The following is a 17,624-nucleotide window of genomic DNA, read 5'->3' as shown; positions in this document are numbered from 1 at the left end:
AGCTGTGTAAAAAAAAAACCCCTCTTGGACAAAGCTAATGCAAGAAGTTGCTAAAAGCATGCGGGTCACATAGTACTGTATTGACTGGGGGAAGCCAGGGTATCCTTGGACGTTCACTGTGCAAGATGAAACACTGCTCCATTGTTTTAGCTCGATTTCACCTCCAGGGAAGACAAAGGATGTAACGATCATCACCCCAAGCCCGATATAGAATGTACTGAGTCGTGACCCTTCATCACACTCACGAACACACGGACTTAACACAGAGGACTACCAAAAGTAATACAGTATCTTTAAATATCATTCCTAATAAAATGCTGGACTTTTGGGCCTTTTGACAAATAAAACTCTTATTTAAAAATATTGTATTTTAGATCATGGGAATGTATAGTGTTGGTTTATTTCAGATACAGTACTATGTTTAAGTTTGAAAAAAAACACTCAGTAAATCCTAAAAAAACTAAAAAGAACGTATACAAACACGAGTAATTTATTTTTGGTGAATTTAAACATAAGCGTTAAGCAGTTGCACGGCCATCAAGTGTGCAGGCCCATTGGCCTGAGTGGAGCTTGAGTGGAGCTTGAGTGGGGCTTGAAGAGGGCCCAGGTGCCTTAGGGGGGCCTAGGCGCCTGAGGGGGGCCTGAGGGAAGGCCCAGGTGCCTGAGGGGGGCCTGAGGGAAGGCCCAGGTGCCTGAGGGGGGCCTGAGGGGGGCCTGAGGGGGGCCTGAGGGGGGCCTGAGGAAAGGCCCAGGTGCCTGAGGGGGGCCTGAGGGGGGCCTGAGGGGGGCCTGAGGGAAGGCCCAGGTGCCTGAGGGGGGCCTGAGGGAAGGCCCAGGTGCCTGAGGGGGGCCTGAGGAGGGCCTGAGGGGGGCCTGAGGGAAGGCCCAGGTGCCTGAGGGGGGCCTGAGGGAAGGCCCAGGTGCCTGAGGGGGGCCTGAAGGGGGCCTGAGGGGGGCCTGAGGGAAGGCCCAGGTGCCTGAGGGGGGCCTGAGGGAAGGCCCAGGTGCCTGAGGGGGCCCAAGTGGCTGAGGGGGGCCCACGTGCTGGGCTATGACGAGGGGGGAGGGGAAGGCAGAGAGAGGCTGCCTCATGACATTCCATTCTTCATGGCCCATGACAAATGCGCTATGCCACTGGTGTTACGTTTAAGAAACACATCAATTATCATTCGACACTCTTTGTTAATCAACTACTGGACGACGGGGCTCCCCATGCCGTGTATTTTCATGAGTATTGTTTCCCGAGACTGTACTTCACCACGCTAGTCAGTGCGTGTTCGTGCAGTTTTAATGCATTCTGGGTAAAATACCCCACTGTGAATTAAAAAAATGTGAATCATTGAAGCGTGGATTGGCTCTTTTGTGGAAACACTGCACACAAAAGAGGCAACGTATACGGAAACAACTTCTAAATGTTATTTTTTTGTCAAGAGATTGGCATACCATATATGTCGTTACAGTTATAGACAAAACTCCAAATGGCAAGTTAAAATAACAACAGCTAGTCGAAGAGCAGGTTGAGTGTTGTGGGGTAAGGTGTTGATACGCCCTTATCTTTCAAGATGTCTGGAGAGCCTAAAAGAGGAGGCCAAATACTGTCTGAATGGGCCTGAGAGCTTCCTCTAGCGGAGGTCCATCCACTAGCAGTGGCCTCAACAAATCATTGCAGGGCTGCATCCTTACCTTTAGCACAATATTAAGACAACATATATATATAAAACAGGTTTATATTTAAGTCAGAGTATTGAATAGAGTTGGTAAAAACCTACACATTGATCTTCTTGGTTCTTTCGGTAAAGTCACGTAGAAGGGAAGTAATAAGATAATAAAAATAAAACATAATAAAATAATTCTCACGATGTTTCGGCCACAACGCAAGCAGCCGTCCTCAGGTGAAGAACAGGTCTGTCAGAAAGACAGACATTCAGACATTCAGACACTGTCTTTCCAACAGACCTGTTCTTCACCTGAGGACGGCTGCTTGCGTTGTGGCCGCAACGTTGTGAGAATTATTTTATTATGTTTTATTTTAATTATTTTATTATTTCCCTTCTACGTGACTTTCCCAAAAGAACCAAGAAGATGAATCCCTGCAGTCACGAAAGCTTTAAATCGAAACTTACACATTGAGTTAGAGCTTCAAAAGGAGTTTTGGGAGGGCATCCAGCTCAAACAGCGGATAACAGATGGGCACACGTAACAATGGAGTGGAGCCTGTTGCAGTGAAAGCGAAAGACAGGCCACCAGAGAATGAGATGACCGGACAAGATTAAAAGAATTGGAGGAGTCCACTGGATGGGAGGTGGCAAGAGAGAGTGAAGAAAGACATAGGGAGAGGCCACAACCCGAAAGTGGTGGGATGTTAACAGCGAACAGAGAGAAAAGACAGTAAATTGATCAAAGTAATAAGTTAACAAAAACAAGATAATTGTATCTGCAATACGTATGACCCACGCCTATTGTTATCGGTGTAAATGTTGTATGACACAGCATCACAGGGGAAATGGCAAACCACCTCAAGACAACTAGATGCAGGTCTATAGAGGTCCCGCAGTGGAGAGATGTTAACTACCTCGCCTGGTGTGCAGGAGGTCATGGGTTCGATCCCGACCCTGACGACGCCTGCTGTATATTTGGAGTTTGCGTCTCTCTCTCTCATGTCATCATCACGGTGGCTAGGAGATGGTAACTACCTCGCCTAGTGTGCAGGAGGTCGTGGGTTCGATCCCGAGCCTGACGACGCCTGCTGTATATTTAGAGTTTGCGTCTCTCTCTCTTGTCATCATCATCACGGTGGCTAGGAGATGTTAACTACCTCGCCTGGTATGCAGGAGGTCTTGGGTTCGATCCCAACCCTGACACCTGTATATTTGGAGATTGCGTGTTCTCCCCGTGGTCACGTGGATTTTTCTCTGGGTCCTCCAGTTTCCCCCTCAATATTTAGAAACGTGCGTTTAGAGTATTTGGCTGCTATAAATTTGCAATTGATAAGCCACTTCGATAAGCATTCATTTGCGGTCAAGTCGCTTTTGAAAAAGAGCTATCTAGCTCAGTGGGCCTCTTATTGTAAAATTAAAAATAGTATAGTTTCTGATAGGGATGGGAGTGTACCAATAATAACAGGGCACTGTTCAAAGCAACACAACACAATGCGTCACTGTCAAAATGATTGAGGCAATGTCCCATAGTAGCTTTGTTCTACAGCCTTCATATTCTTTAGTTGCTTTGCTTGTTGCCTCTCTTTCACCTGGACTCTCACCCCACGTTGCTTTATAACGTCACCATCGCACGAGCTCACGGTTTCCTGCTTCTGCTCTATGCCCAGCGCCATTATTTTCTCGCACTACCATTTTTGGTTCTCGTTTTTTTCTCATTTCCTTTCAATCTTTTTTTTTGCGTGGCCTCGGAACCAGGCTTTAAAATGTCAGCTGACGGCATTGTACTTCACAGAATCTGTTTGTTTTCAAAAGTCAGAGTAAAAAAAATGCGCGCAGCTGACGAGCTTGGCACAATTGTACACAGCTGCAGATCCCACTTTGTGTTTTACATGGGCATTTCTTGGAGTTTGCCTTTCGCAAAATAAAGAAAGCTTTTTTTTTTAAATAGCACGTAAATTAAACCTCGAAAATATTGCACGATGTTTTAGGGCTGTGTTCCCACACCGCATAACTTTCTAAGAACATGGTCTTGTATGGTTCCGTTGTTACAATTGTCTTTTACCAATTATATATCCATGCACGTACAAATTCCAAATGATCTTGATCATCAAAACATTGTCCATGTGATGTAGATGTTGGTAGAATATAAGTAATCACAAACCACTCTTATGTGTTCTGTATAATCCTAGTGTGATGCATGTCACTATATTTACGCTCAAGAGCTTTCAAGTGAGGTAATCATTCTTTATAAACTTGACAGCACAGCAGTGGTAAGCGAAAACTGTATGCAAATGACATAGCTTAACTGTCATAAAGAGTGCTTTTAATGGTTAAATATTTGACTGATGCGACTGGAAAATATGAAAACAAATGGATAAATAAATGAGGACAATTCTGGGCGACAAAATTGCGTTTCCAAGGTGCTTCTTTATAATGGAGAATTTATGTAAACCATGAATGAAATACACAGGCCACCGCTGTGCTATGTTTCATCGGGCCACACACACACACACAAGAATATGCCTTCAAACGGGGACAAGATATTCACACAGGCCTGACACGGTGTGTCTTCCACATCAATCAATTGTCACTTGTCCTCAAGAGTTTGTGTAAAATGTACACAAAGTATTCGGTCCACGCGAAGAGGGCAGTCGCATGAACCGGTGAGATACCAGTCGAGATCTGGTCACGTAATCTGCAGTTAAGGTTCTTCTGAAAAATGTTGCTGCCACGTGTTAGATATTGCACAATAACAAATGGTTTTCTTTGCTCATCTAGTTACGCTAACCACTCACCAGACACTCACCACCAACCTAATACCTGAGATTCACCACACACTCGCATAACACTCACTCTCCCCACACTGACAACTCCCACTCACCAGTTGCTGACCACTCACATCACACCACGCATGTTACACCACTCACGTGACACCACTTTCCAGACACCGACACTCACTACCCACAGTGCACCACACACTCAATGATGATGGCTTAAGACCAACCCCTTTACATTTCACACTTCACATAAGCATTTGTCAAATCAAACATCATTGAAATTTCCAGCATTACAAAAAGTACTGAGATCCTGGGTTCAAATCTGGGTTTGAACTGCTTGTGATTAAATTAGGTTCTCAAGCGCAGCGAGTTCATGGATTTAAGCCTAGTCACCAAAGACCTTATAACAAATGTCGTAATATTAAACATTGGTATTCATACATTGTGCGAACATTTCAGCTTTCAGAATAAATACCAAAAATATGTACTTGCGGGGCTTTGCTCCGACATTGGCGCTGGCTGCCCTGCCCGTGCCGTTTACACCGCACGGCTTTGCTCAACCTCTGAAAGCCCCGAGAAGCAGTCGCATTTGGAGGCTTGCCCCCCCCTCTTTTCTCTCCAGCTGATGAAGACCGCTTGTTTTTCCGATCGAAACGTAGTGGTTTTTTGCTTTTACTTTTTATTTTAATTTATTTGTATTTTCTATCTACGTGACTTTACCGAAAGAACCAAGAATATGATTTCCATGAACTCACGAAATGTTTAAGTAAAAAAAAGTAGGTTTTATCGCCATGTGATGAACATCTCTACAACACACGTAGAAAAGTCCAGTGCCTCCATTGCAGACAGGAGGTCACTTGATGGAATTTCAGAAGTGCTGTGGTTTTGCGATATCACCTATGCCGTTCTCTCACGGGGGTTGGGGGGGGTTGGTTTTGCACCTTGCTCTAGGAGAGTTCCAAATGGATGCTTAGTCTCATGATCGGAAACTGACAGCACAAGTTAGAATGAATTGGGGTAATAAGGCAAAAAACATTTAAACAGGTGGTATGCCAGTGTGAAGTATATACACACATTTAATGGTTTTATTTTGGAATGAAATTAGCTGCAGGAGTAGGGTACTTATTTATCTTGTTACGTGAGGTTAGAGTTAGTTGTGCCTCCCCCTTCCACAGATGATTGCGCTCATGTGGTCCTTACACAGTGGTCTTCTCGTGTGTTAAGTCTAAATTCATGAGACACTCAACGAAACCTAATTCCAATTCACGTGAAATGGTAAGCAGCACTGTACCACCAAGTTACGAGGATTCAATTCTCAACATCAATTCGTGGCTCCTGGCCAAGCAGCACAGAGAAATGTCAACAAGACAAGTTCCATTTGCTCACTGGATTACGTTTCCTTCCTCCACATGCAGCGTTTAACTTCGTGAACTTATACTTCAACAATATAAAACTACAATCATTACATCAGTGTTTCATTAACTAAAGAAACCAACTCAGATTTCACAACGGCACTTTCTCTGCAAATAAGGAATTAGTTATTATTCTTTGACCTTTGTCAATCCACTGCTGGATGACGGCCACCCCACACCGCTTTGGTCGTGAGGGCTTTTTGACCATACTTCACCACACCGATGTCAGCCATGGCCAGGAAACAAACCCAGGTCACGATTTTTTACAGCAAAGTGTGCCAAGCACTGCACCACCTTTCTAGACCCATTCATTTGTATACATTTCTTTTATGAAACGTGGAGACACTGTCATGCAGCACGATAGGTAAATGAAGCGTAACAGCAGAACAAGCCTGTGCATGTTACCTGCTTTAAGAAACACAAGGTAATTCGGAGAATTGATTAATGGGGTGATACTAGGTTTGGAAACATCCACAAGGCACGGGACTTGGGATGGGAACAGCGTTCTTTCCAGCATTACTCATGAAGGAAAGGTGCTCGTAAGGCTTTTAAAAGCAGCACAGGGAAACCAGGAGTCGATTGTCCAAGCCCTTGAACCGTGCACTCCAGAAGTGGAGTTGTTCACTGGGCAATGTTGGAAGGTTACCCGGCCGCTCTGACCACCCTTCACCCTTCACCCTCGAACGACCAAGACGTCCCTCCGCAACTAGAGAGCGGCAAGGCACGTGCCCCCCCCCTTCCCTCCACCTCCCCGCACCCCCAACCTGCATCTCACCTCCACGATGCTCTTCAGGTGCCTGACGTACATACGCTCCGTCTCCAAGATCTCCAGCACCACGCGGTCCACGTACGACAGCTTTGGGTTGGCTGACGTGAGCACCTTGGCGGCAATGGGAGACGTCCCCGAATCACGCACGTCGCTCCGCTCTGCGGCGCCCGCGCGCCGGTGGCTGACCCGCCGCGGCGTGAGCCACTCGGCTCCGGCGGCCGCGCCGTCACCGCCGCCGCTGTCGGGAACCCGGCCCACCGGCGACTTTGGGCCGCCGTTGCTGGAAGGCATTTTGCCACCATCCCGGTCGGAGGAGGAGGGCCGGGCGACGGGGGGGTTCGTGGTCGTCCGTGGGTTGGTCCGCCTACCGCCACCGCCGCCACCCGGGTTATTACGGGACAGCATGCTCTCCCGCGCCAGTCAAACCATCACGTCCACGTGCCGACCATGTGACCCTGCCGATGTGTGAAAGGGCATGACGGAGAGGGGGCGGGGAAAGGAAAAATATTAATTGTCATGTAAAAGCAACACCGTTGTTTGCACACAAGACTCCTTACTGCTTGTTGATAGAAATACGTTTTTAAATGTGATCAGTCGTTAAATTCTAAAAACAATCGGTGGCATCATATGTACGATTAGATATCATGCACAAAAGCGTAGGACCTTCCTGAAAAAGCTTAGGAGACTTTCGTTTATTTTTCCCTCTCTGAATAAATAACGACATTATTTTAGGAAAGCATATTTGTCATCGCGCAACTCTCACAACCCAGGTTATCACGAGTGTGCGATGTCTGTGCCTTTATTACAGTGTACACACATCGCAGCAGATCCACGGGTGCACAATCTCAATATTTTCACAACAAACGCTTGTTGTTTCTTATCAAACGGCCTTGTGAAAAAACGACAGCAAGCAAAAAAAAACCCAGGCCGTCATTGTAGGAAACAAAGCAGCAGCAACCACAACAATGACGCTATACAGGCATCTGTGAATAAACACACACAAACAAACAGAATGCCAAGGCGGGTGCAGCTTTTGACAATAAGGTTGTCTCAGGAAGTATTCCCATAAATCACTGCCTCCTGCTCTCATCAATGTCCCCACTGTTAATGGCAGGCATGTCGAAACACACACACACACGAAGGCAGATTCAAACCGACTCTTTAAATTAAAATGCCGGTACGTGTAAATACAGGCAGTGAACGTAAACTTGCTAACGTGTGCAAAAATACAGGCCGTTGCTGTGGCAACGTAAGCATCATTAAACTTAACCTTTGTAGCACACGTTGGTCACACCTATTGGTAAACCTCTCCGCTAAGTGCCTTGTCAAACATGTCCTGGCGCCATTGTTGATGCCAACCTCACGCTCTCCACCGAACGTGTGATAGCAGGGCCTAGCGTTGAACTTGCATGAAACGGGAACGACAGTCATGTTAAGACTGTTACAAAAATCCACAGGTAGAATTTACAGCCCTTTTGCCAATCCACTACTGGATAAAGCCCCCCCCACCCCCCATGCCGTGTTTAGTCATGTTGGGTTTGTTTTTACTAAACTTCGCCATGCCAGTCCGTGTGGGTTTGTGGAGGTGGACACAAGATCGGAACGGATATCATTCGCCACTGACGTTCGCCACGGTCAGGTATCGAACTTGGGCCATGGTACCTAACTAAACACCCTACCTACCGACCCACCATCCAATCTCACATTAGAGGTTAAGTATAACAGTTGAGTGGGTAATGATACTAAATAATTACACAACCATCTTTAACACGGTGATCACCCTCCAGAATGCTAACCACTGTGTCACTCTTCCTCCCAAGAGAGAGTTCTGTAAGATGATTATTAAACATGGATCAATTAACCCTTCCCACATCACCCCTCACCAGCTTCCCCAATGAAATCAAAGATTAGATTCAAGAAGAATCGATTTGTGTTTGTCTCGTTTTATCATCTCGTTAGTATGGTTTGTCATTTCTTGAGTCTTCATTTGCCCAGATTTAGTTTGCTCCATTGGCATTGCATTAGCTTAAAAACAAACATCATAAACAGAACAATGCATTCTCACGTACTGAATGCAACGTATGTTATATATCTTGAATGTGGTTGGCATATGGCATTTGGACGCTATATACTTAATACTGTACATTCAAATTGTAATGTATAAGCGGTGATGTTCACTTTTTACATCCTTAGCCACCCGGTGATTACACAAACAGATAACAAAACATGAAAAGACGGTGCCACATACCAAACAATACGTGACGTGTGTTTGGGACAAGGTAGTATTATGAACCATACATGTTTCGTTCCTTGAAAGATCCCACACGATAGATAGCAAAAGAGAAGACATTCTTTGCATATTTTAGATTTCTGTACGACACAAGTCACGCAAATTCACGCCTATCATCTCGAGACTCCGTACGAGGCTATTTTTGTTAAGCTCCCGCCTGACCGGCCAGAGGGGGCATTGATTTTGCAATCGAACAAAGACGTCAGAGCTCGACATGACAGGCCAGACCCGGGTCAAAACGGCTGTTTCACAAGAGGCTTTGTACTCAGCAGGATGAAGGGGAGGGGGTCTCTCTGCACACCTCTCTCAACCTCCGTGGAACCCGGGCGCGCGTATATATATTTTAAATCGTGTTCGTTCTCTGCCAGCGCCGACCAACCAATCGTGCCCACAGATCTCTGACCTTTGCAGTGCTCCAGCATCTGCCCGCAGTCACGGCAGGCTTGGCCGCCTTTTCAAAGCATCGCCCCACGCTGACACGGTCAAGAACCATTTCCCCACAATCTCGTCTTCAAAGGGCACCTCGCGAAAAATAAATGTTGCCCACATATAGAATGCTAGGGACGCTGCCTGTGGTGTGATGGTTAGCACGCCGGACCTGCAAATCCAGAGGTCTCCAGTTCGATTCCATCTCTCGGACATGACCGTTTCAAAAGATGGGCACACGCTTTTGGTTTTTTAAGCCCCCCCCCTTCCCCCCGCCTGTTTCCGCACAGCGGTACGAGTTACACGACAGTTCGTCGATGGGCATGTGACGTGTGGTGGGGTAAATTGTGGATGCTGCCAACCCTTTCGACATGTCTGGCCATCGTGGAAGAAGAGGTCAAATACCCTCAAGAGGGCCTCTCTAGAGCTCCCTCGAATGGAAGCGCTTCAGTTAGCAGTGGCGCGATGAAGCAATTGCGGGGCTGTACCTTTACAGTATGTTGCCTACACACGCACAAAGACGGTGTTTTAAGCTGCTATGGGGGGGGGCTAATGTTGTGAGCAGCAGAGGGTAGTGCAGTAGAATAACATTGTACTGTGCTATCCTCCCATGTATTTTTACCTCTGCTTCACCATCCTGCATGAATCTGCCCGAGCCAACTTGCGCTACAGGGAATTTATTATTTAACAATGATTTACATTTGTACCAACATTTTCGATTTCTTACGCGACACAGCTGTTTTAGATCAAATTGCGAGTTGCTTTGTTGATGTGCCTCATTTGTTTTGCTTTTCTCATTTTTGTGACCCAGGTGACTGACAAATGAGACTCACCTGGTCTGTTGAGTTCTCACCTGGCTAAAGAAAATATACTTGGTCTGACGAGCGTGGCAAAGTAGGGTTAAATATCCTCGACAGTGAGACACCTCATCGAGCAGTGGAGTGACGAAAGCGATGTTTGTACTCAATACACGTAAATTATGAAACTGAGTCCTGTATACAGTTAGATATTTGAGCTGGCTGTTTGAAACTGAAAGCCAGTGTTAGCTCACTGTGAAATGTACACTTGACTTTAAGTGAGCATGGCCTACACATGACAGAGCACTGAGAGTCTATTCTGCTCATGTAGTTCAATAGGCTGCAGTAAACATCTGTTATGCTCCATGGCATGGCAACATAACACTGCACAAAACGTGATTACCTGTGGTGGAGACGGACGGATAATTATCTGCTTTTGATTATTATTTATTTCCCAAATCACAGTTGTTGAGCACAGGCCCAAATGCCAAGGCGCCAACAGCACCATTCAAAGTTGTAATATGGTAAACAAGAGTTGAAATATTAATTAGTGGAGGAACTATTACCAAGACAATTCATTTTACCTTGAGCACACATTTGCACCGAAATCCCCAACAAATAAAACTGTGCGTCATAATGGCAGAAGAATGAAATGTGGGAGCACCACATTAACTGGCCTGAACGTTGTACGACTGAAACCAGGGAACGACAAAAATAACATGCAAGTAAGTAAGAACATTTGTTATTGCGCACTCGTATGAGTCCAGTCCATCACATATGTGCATGTGTACTATCTGAGAAATCTCTCCATCAAGGTGGTTCACGCGTGCATTCTAAAGCTGCCAGGGTGCCTTTTCTGTGCCAAGAGAAGCCTTTGGCCAGCAACAATCGTTGGGTCACCTTCCATCCCAGCATTTTATGCGCTGCCACAGTGCAGGACTTCATATGAAGTGAATGAAAAAAACGAAAACTAGGACATGCCGAAAAGGTTGGCCATCCCTACTATAATGTCACCTTCAGGGATGATGACATTAATGTTTTTTGGAGTTGGGAGATTGATGCAGGAATCAGATTCAGTTTATATAATTCCACCGTAGATGATATTTGTAGGAATAACAAACATTCTATGAATGATTCCCATGTAAAAATAAACAATCCAATCAATGGGAATTTCAAAGGGATTGTGTAATGGAAGATGCGTGCAATGCAATGGGATTCTATTGGAATTCTATTGGGAATCTTATGTTGTGAAGTTTCGCTTAGAGCGTCGTTGCAACTGGAGTCCCACTGTAACGTTATTCAACGGGGCCGCAGCAGTGGCAAGATGTTGACTACCTCGCCTGGTATACAGGAGGTTGTGGGTTTGATCCAGACCCTGATGCCTGTTGTATATTTGTAGTTTACGTGTTCTCCCCCATGGTCGTGTGGATTTTTCACCGGATCCTCCGGTTTTTCCATCCACATTTAGAATCAACATTCGTTCAGAGTATTTGGCTGCTATAAATTACCACATGATAAGCCACTTCGTCGAGCTATCATGTGGCCAGGTCACTTCTGAAAAAGAGCTAAATAGCTCGGTGAGCCTTACTTGGTAAAACATTTTTATGTCTTTAGGCTTAGCTAATCCGCATTCTGTCCACACAGTGGCACAGGTAAGGGCTGTGCTCATGCTGGCCTCCCCAATGGGCCATCCCAACCCCACGGGGCCTTCCCCCCTTGCCTGAAACACCACAATGGAATCGGGGTATGGTGAGGACAATTCCTCGCACTCGGAATTGGCAATGCAGCTCAACGGTAATTCCACGCGGTTGGTCGAAGTCCCCGTGAATCTACCCTTCACAAATGAATGCACAATCTCACGATTCTACCACCATCACGATCCTTTAGAAATTGTATTTGATTCTAAGAACTGAATCACGGCTTGAGGCTTAGGGATGCTGAGAATCGCTCAGCTGTAACATGCACACAACTACCGCATATGTGGAGCACAGACAAGAAACAATGGTACATTATTAACCTACGCAGGCTAAAATACGTTGTTCTTTTGTAAGCCGTGAAACATGTCCATTTTGCACAATCTAACCTTTGCTCCTTCACTTCACGCTGCACACACATTACTGCGGTGGGGTTCTGCATTGTTGCACTGTAAATAGATGCCTCTGTTTGCTTCTATTGGACAAGCAAGTTGAGTGTTGTAAAACAAATATGGCGTCGCGTATTCTCGATTTTGTCATGTCCAAGATTTGGCAGGCTCAGCATCTTCAATGGGACGCTTATTCATTCAATGTTTGCACGTTAAACATAACACGTAGCGTCACAGTAGCTCGCTATTAATTTAATACCAATCTGTCCTTTAGCGCGGGCTTGTAGTGCTCACACTTGAATTAAGCTAAACAGCTAATGCAATCAAATGCGGAAAGTTATATACACCGGGTACAGTATTGGATAATATTGGACAAAGTCTAGATGTTTAATAACTTACATCGAACTATAGTATTATATCAAGTCTACCTCAAACACAGCTCTCATTAAAAGCTTTGGGATTATCGTCCTGGAAGCAAAATGGTTTCAAAATAACACGTAGTTACTGACAAAATAAAGCCTGTAAAAACCCATCCAGCCCTAAAAATAACTCTTTTTGCTCAGGGCATTCATGTACAATAAACGCAGAGTAGTACCTTTTTACCTTCTAATTAAAAACAGTTGAGAGTCAATGAATTGCTGCTTGAGCCTTTCTTTACTGAGAAATAAATGTTCACCACTTAGCCGTGGTGGGTTGTTTGGAGAGATCAAGGGCGAGATTGCTTTGTGTTTTCTATCTGGATACTTCAAACAAACGTTGGGGAAACGTTTAACTATTACGGGCGATAAACTATGTTAGACCTGCAATGGTATTCACAAGGTCTACTTTGCACTTTATCATGGAATATCCTCAACGGAGCACTGCATCAGGGGGTGTATGTGACGAAACTATGTTTTTTTATTTTTCCAGGTAAAGCCCACTGAGCTATAAAGCTCTTTTTCGGAAGCGACCTGGCCACAAAAGACGGCCCAATAAAGTGGCTTATCGCGTGGAAATTTATAGCAGCCAAATACTCTAAACACATGCGTTTTTTTAACGTGGAGGAATCAACCGGAGGACCTGGAGAAAAATCCACGCGACCACGGGGAGAGAGACATTCAAACTCCAAATATACAACAGGCGTCAGGATCGGGATCGAACCCAAGCCCTCCTGTATACCAGGCGAGGGAGTTAACATCTTGCCACCATCTTAACTCAGTACGCAGGTGCCGAATGGTATCCAGGAACAATTTGTCTCATTCCACATCTCGAGGAAAAACCAACTGTATAGCACATCCTACAGCAGTAGATTAGGGAGCACACCAAAGTTGCGACACTCGCAGTCTGTCAAGTTGACTTGCCTCACTTACGGCAGATGTACTCGAGCAAAGGGATACAACACTACGAAACAGTCTATCAGGTCAGTCTGGTATTTTTATAAAATAATTACCACACAGCAGAGGTGTTTGGGTGACTCTAAAAGGCCATTATGCTGGCATCAGAATACTTAATGTGGCTGACAGCACTTATGGGTTTATTTTCTAGATTCTCGCTTGAGATAACACTAGTCAACACACTTTTCTGGCATAAGGTATTCCAACGGTTTTAAGGTAATTTTGGGGTGCTGATTCCAAATCTGGCATCAGTTTTTGTCTATCACATCAGGTTTTTGAGACATCAAATATTGCATTTTCAATTAAAACTGCAGAAGAAAAATATTAAATAAATGTGGATATCTACATAAAATGATATTATAAACACACTATCCTAAAAATACAGCACCATATTTTAACACTAAAGCAGTCACTGACTCGCAACAACTTGCAATCATAAGTGACAGAGTCAATTTCGGGTAAAATCAATGAAAATGGGGTATGCCGATAGCATAAAAATGAGATGTGATAGAGCAAATCTGAGATCAGATTTGGAATCAGCACCCTTAAATTAGTCTAAAACAGCTGCACAAGTCCAGGCCAGAAAAAAGTGTGTTTTTTTGTTGACCAGTGTAATTAAATATAATTTCTCGTATTGGGTGAAATTGCCACTCACATCTGGCTGTGAGCACTCCAGGTTTAAGTGGACGTGTGTTTGTTTGGTTGTAACAAATTCTCTCACCTTGTTAAATCTGGCCTGACATAACGACTTGGGGAAGGAGACGATGCGATTGATTTTACAAAGTCTAGCTATCAGTGCGAAGAAAGGAGCAGAAAGAGAAATGTTGTGACCTGCCGTGTGGTGGTCGAGCAAGGTATGGATGAAACGAAGCGGTCAATGTTTGGCAGACCGAATCTTCTACATGGGTGGAGGAATCAAAGAGTGAAATTTGAGTGAACATTAATCAGGACAGTAGCAAAACAAGGGCGATAAGAGGGCTATAATCAGATGCGTTCGGATTATTTAGATGATTTGCCTACTCTCAATTTCCACATGATAAACCACTTCGTTGAGTTATCATTTGTGGCCAGGTCGCTTCTGAAAAAATAATCTGTTCAGTGGGCTTTACCTAGTAAAATAAAACAATGTTTTTCGTGTGAATTGCTTACCATTCCTATACTTTGGACCCCAATGCTATTTTTGTATCGTTTGTTTTTGTAACGTTCTGACCCACCCCGACTGTACATCTGTGAAAAAGAGCTTTTAGAACTCATCGGATTCCTCCAATATAAATACATATTCTGAACCTGAATACGGTGAGTCCTGGATCATTGATCATTTATCAGAATGACGGCATCCAGGAGAATAATGTTCTGCATTGTTGTATTACTGCATTGCTCAGCTGCGTGGGTAACACCAAAATGTTTACCTCCTGAATATCCATACAACTCCTATGACATGGACATTTGTCGTATTAACTCATTAGCGTCTTACATTACGTAGATCATAATTGCAGTAATTAACACGTTATTACTTGAGAAATGGAAATACCTGTTAATTTAGATACTGTGTATACACTGCAGTTCTTCCTCTATTGATAAAAAAAAATGCATTCGTAATTTATTCCTATCTCTCGATGTCATTTAAAGCATGCACCTCTTCAAAATTGCTTTCAGGGTCAGATCGTGTAGATATTGTCACTTGCACGTTTTGTTTTACTTACGCGATCTGACCCTAAAACTAGGCTTGGAGAGGTGGATGCTTTCAATGACACTGAGAGACAGGAAGAGCAACACATGGATTGCATAATACAGGAAAACCTTGCCCAACGTGTCTTTACAGAACGCGTGTTTCGGCTACACACGGTTCACCTAATGAGGTCCGTTTTCCGGGGAGTGGAGGGGGGTGATGGATGTTTCGGCTGTACGCGATTTGACGCTGCTAATATTCTCATCTCAGCGTTGAAAAGTCGTGCCGTGAGAGAGGGATGCATCCGGAGGAATCTGTGAATCAATCGACTGTGAGAACGATTTATTTATATATAAAGGTTTTTTGTGTGACAATGTATCACACTCTCCACGCGCAGCCGCACAACGCAAATGTTCACACAACGCCGCATGCATCTCGTCGTCCGGTCGTTGAGCACGTTAGACGGATGCCTAGATGACGGATGCCTAGATGGCGAATCATTGACATTGAAGGGACAGCGTCAGTTGGCGAGCATTGGGTGTGAGTGGCACGGTGTGTGAAAATAATAATAATAATAATGGAGACGGGGGTTTTGTGTTGAGCTTAAATTGAAAAATAAAGTGTACACACACACAAACAAGAAATGGAGAGCGAGTCAGCAATAACAAGGGCAGAAAACCTTGTAGAATTAGTTAAACAAATAGTGAGGGGATTATCATTTCGGACCCAGGAATGCAACCCCATGTTTCCGATTAGGTAAATTATTTGTCCAAAACCAGAATATTCCAGGAACATAACCGGCAAGGTCTGCCTGTATACGCAAATTAGTGACATTATAACGACTGATGGAAAACATGTACATGGCTTGGGGCAGGACAGAGAGCAACCACACGGAGTGGAAGCCAGGGGAGGGAACACACCCAAGAGGATGACATCAGCTCGTATGCAGGCGGGAGATACATCGTTACATTGCAAGACCATGAGATCGTAAGGAGGCCTTCATCCAGCAGTGGAGAGGTTATGGCTGATGATTATTATGATCATGATCTTAGGAAGCGAGAACCCATTCAGGCAACACGAAGCTATTCTACTCACGTGACCTGGATAAACAAGTGACAACACGAACCAAAAAAGGTTTTATTTATGAAGACAGGCTGCCTAACATCCCAAACATAAACCAAAATAATCAAACTTAAAGGTTAAGGTGCGGCCCTGGTGGCAGAAGGGTCTCAACTAGAGGGAGAATGTATGTATGTTTGTTCAACTTTTTCGCAACGTACATAGCCAACCATGCTAATCGGACGTGCGGGGGAACGATATCGGAGGGCGCTCTAAAATATATCTTCTAGAAAGCATTTGGCCTACTCTTCCACGTTGGCCAGACAACTGTGAAGAGGTGGTAGTACCCACACTTTACCCCACCACACACGACCTTCCAATCGACTGACTGGTGAACCCATTTATACTGCTGGGGGAAGAGAGGCGGGAGGGGGTTTAGGAACTCTGCGATCATTCCAACTGCCACACCGAGAGATCGAATTGAAGTGGCGGCCTGCTGAGTGCGAGTCCAGTGTGTAACCGATCACATCACGGCAGTGAAGATGGCATACAAGAGGAATGTCTTTAAACAGATACAGTAATCCCTCGCCACTTCGCGGTTCAAGTTTCGCGGCCTCAGTGCATCGCGGATTTTTCGAACTGATTTAAAGGCCTCATTATACCTGTGCAGTAACACCATCATCATCACCATTCATCATCACATTCATGGAACTGCACAGGTCTGTCATCGTCGTCATTGTCATCGTCATTGTCATCGTCGTCGTCGTCATTACTGGAGTCAAGTCTCAAGATGCTACTGTCATTGGTGAGTGTAGAACACCATGATACGTATCGTATGAGAGAGAGAGAGAGTGAATGTATAATATTAAGGTTTTATAATTAAATAGATTTAAATAAAATATATATATAAAGTATAAATATACATGTTTTAAACATTCTGGTACCCACACACACATATACGGAAATTCCTAGGGGGCCAATCCTACTTCGCGGATTTTCACCTATCGCGAGGGGTTCCGGTCCCCATTAACCGCGATAAACGAGGGATCACTGTACATCAGAATATCCGAGACCGGCTAACCAGCAGAGTGATGCATCGTGTAACCAGAACTTTGTTTGCTTTACACGTCTGGTTCTGCGTCTTATCGCTGCATTCACCTGGTCTTACATCTCTCTGCTCGATGTCTTGTCCTGCACGTTGTCAATTGATGACGTCTTCCCTTTCGCTGCTCTTCATCTTCATTATCTCAGTGCCCAGACTCCTTTCAGCTCCTTAAGCTTCAATTTACTATTCACGTACGAAAAAAGTCC

At 44.7% G+C, this 17,624-nt stretch overlaps 1 protein-coding gene across 1 annotated transcript in view; it reads right to left on the bottom strand.

Moving 5' to 3' along the window:
* LOC144937082 (uncharacterized) overlaps window positions 1-17,624 on the bottom strand; it is an 84,038-nt gene that overhangs the window by 50,827 nt on the left and 15,587 nt on the right. The window contains exon 2 of the mRNA XM_078864332.1: window positions 6,623-7,071. Within this exon, the coding sequence (XP_078720458.1) occupies window positions 6,623-7,021 (399 nt within the window). The 5' untranslated portion in view covers window positions 7,022-7,071. The remainder of the gene's footprint in view (window positions 1-6,622; window positions 7,072-17,624) is intronic.

This window comes from Lampetra fluviatilis, chromosome 18 (genome assembly GCF_964198595.1).
Source record: "Lampetra fluviatilis chromosome 18, kcLamFluv1.1, whole genome shotgun sequence".
NCBI lineage: Eukaryota > Metazoa > Chordata > Hyperoartia > Petromyzontiformes > Petromyzontidae > Lampetra > Lampetra fluviatilis.
This window is presented reverse-complemented; position numbering and strand designations above follow the sequence as displayed.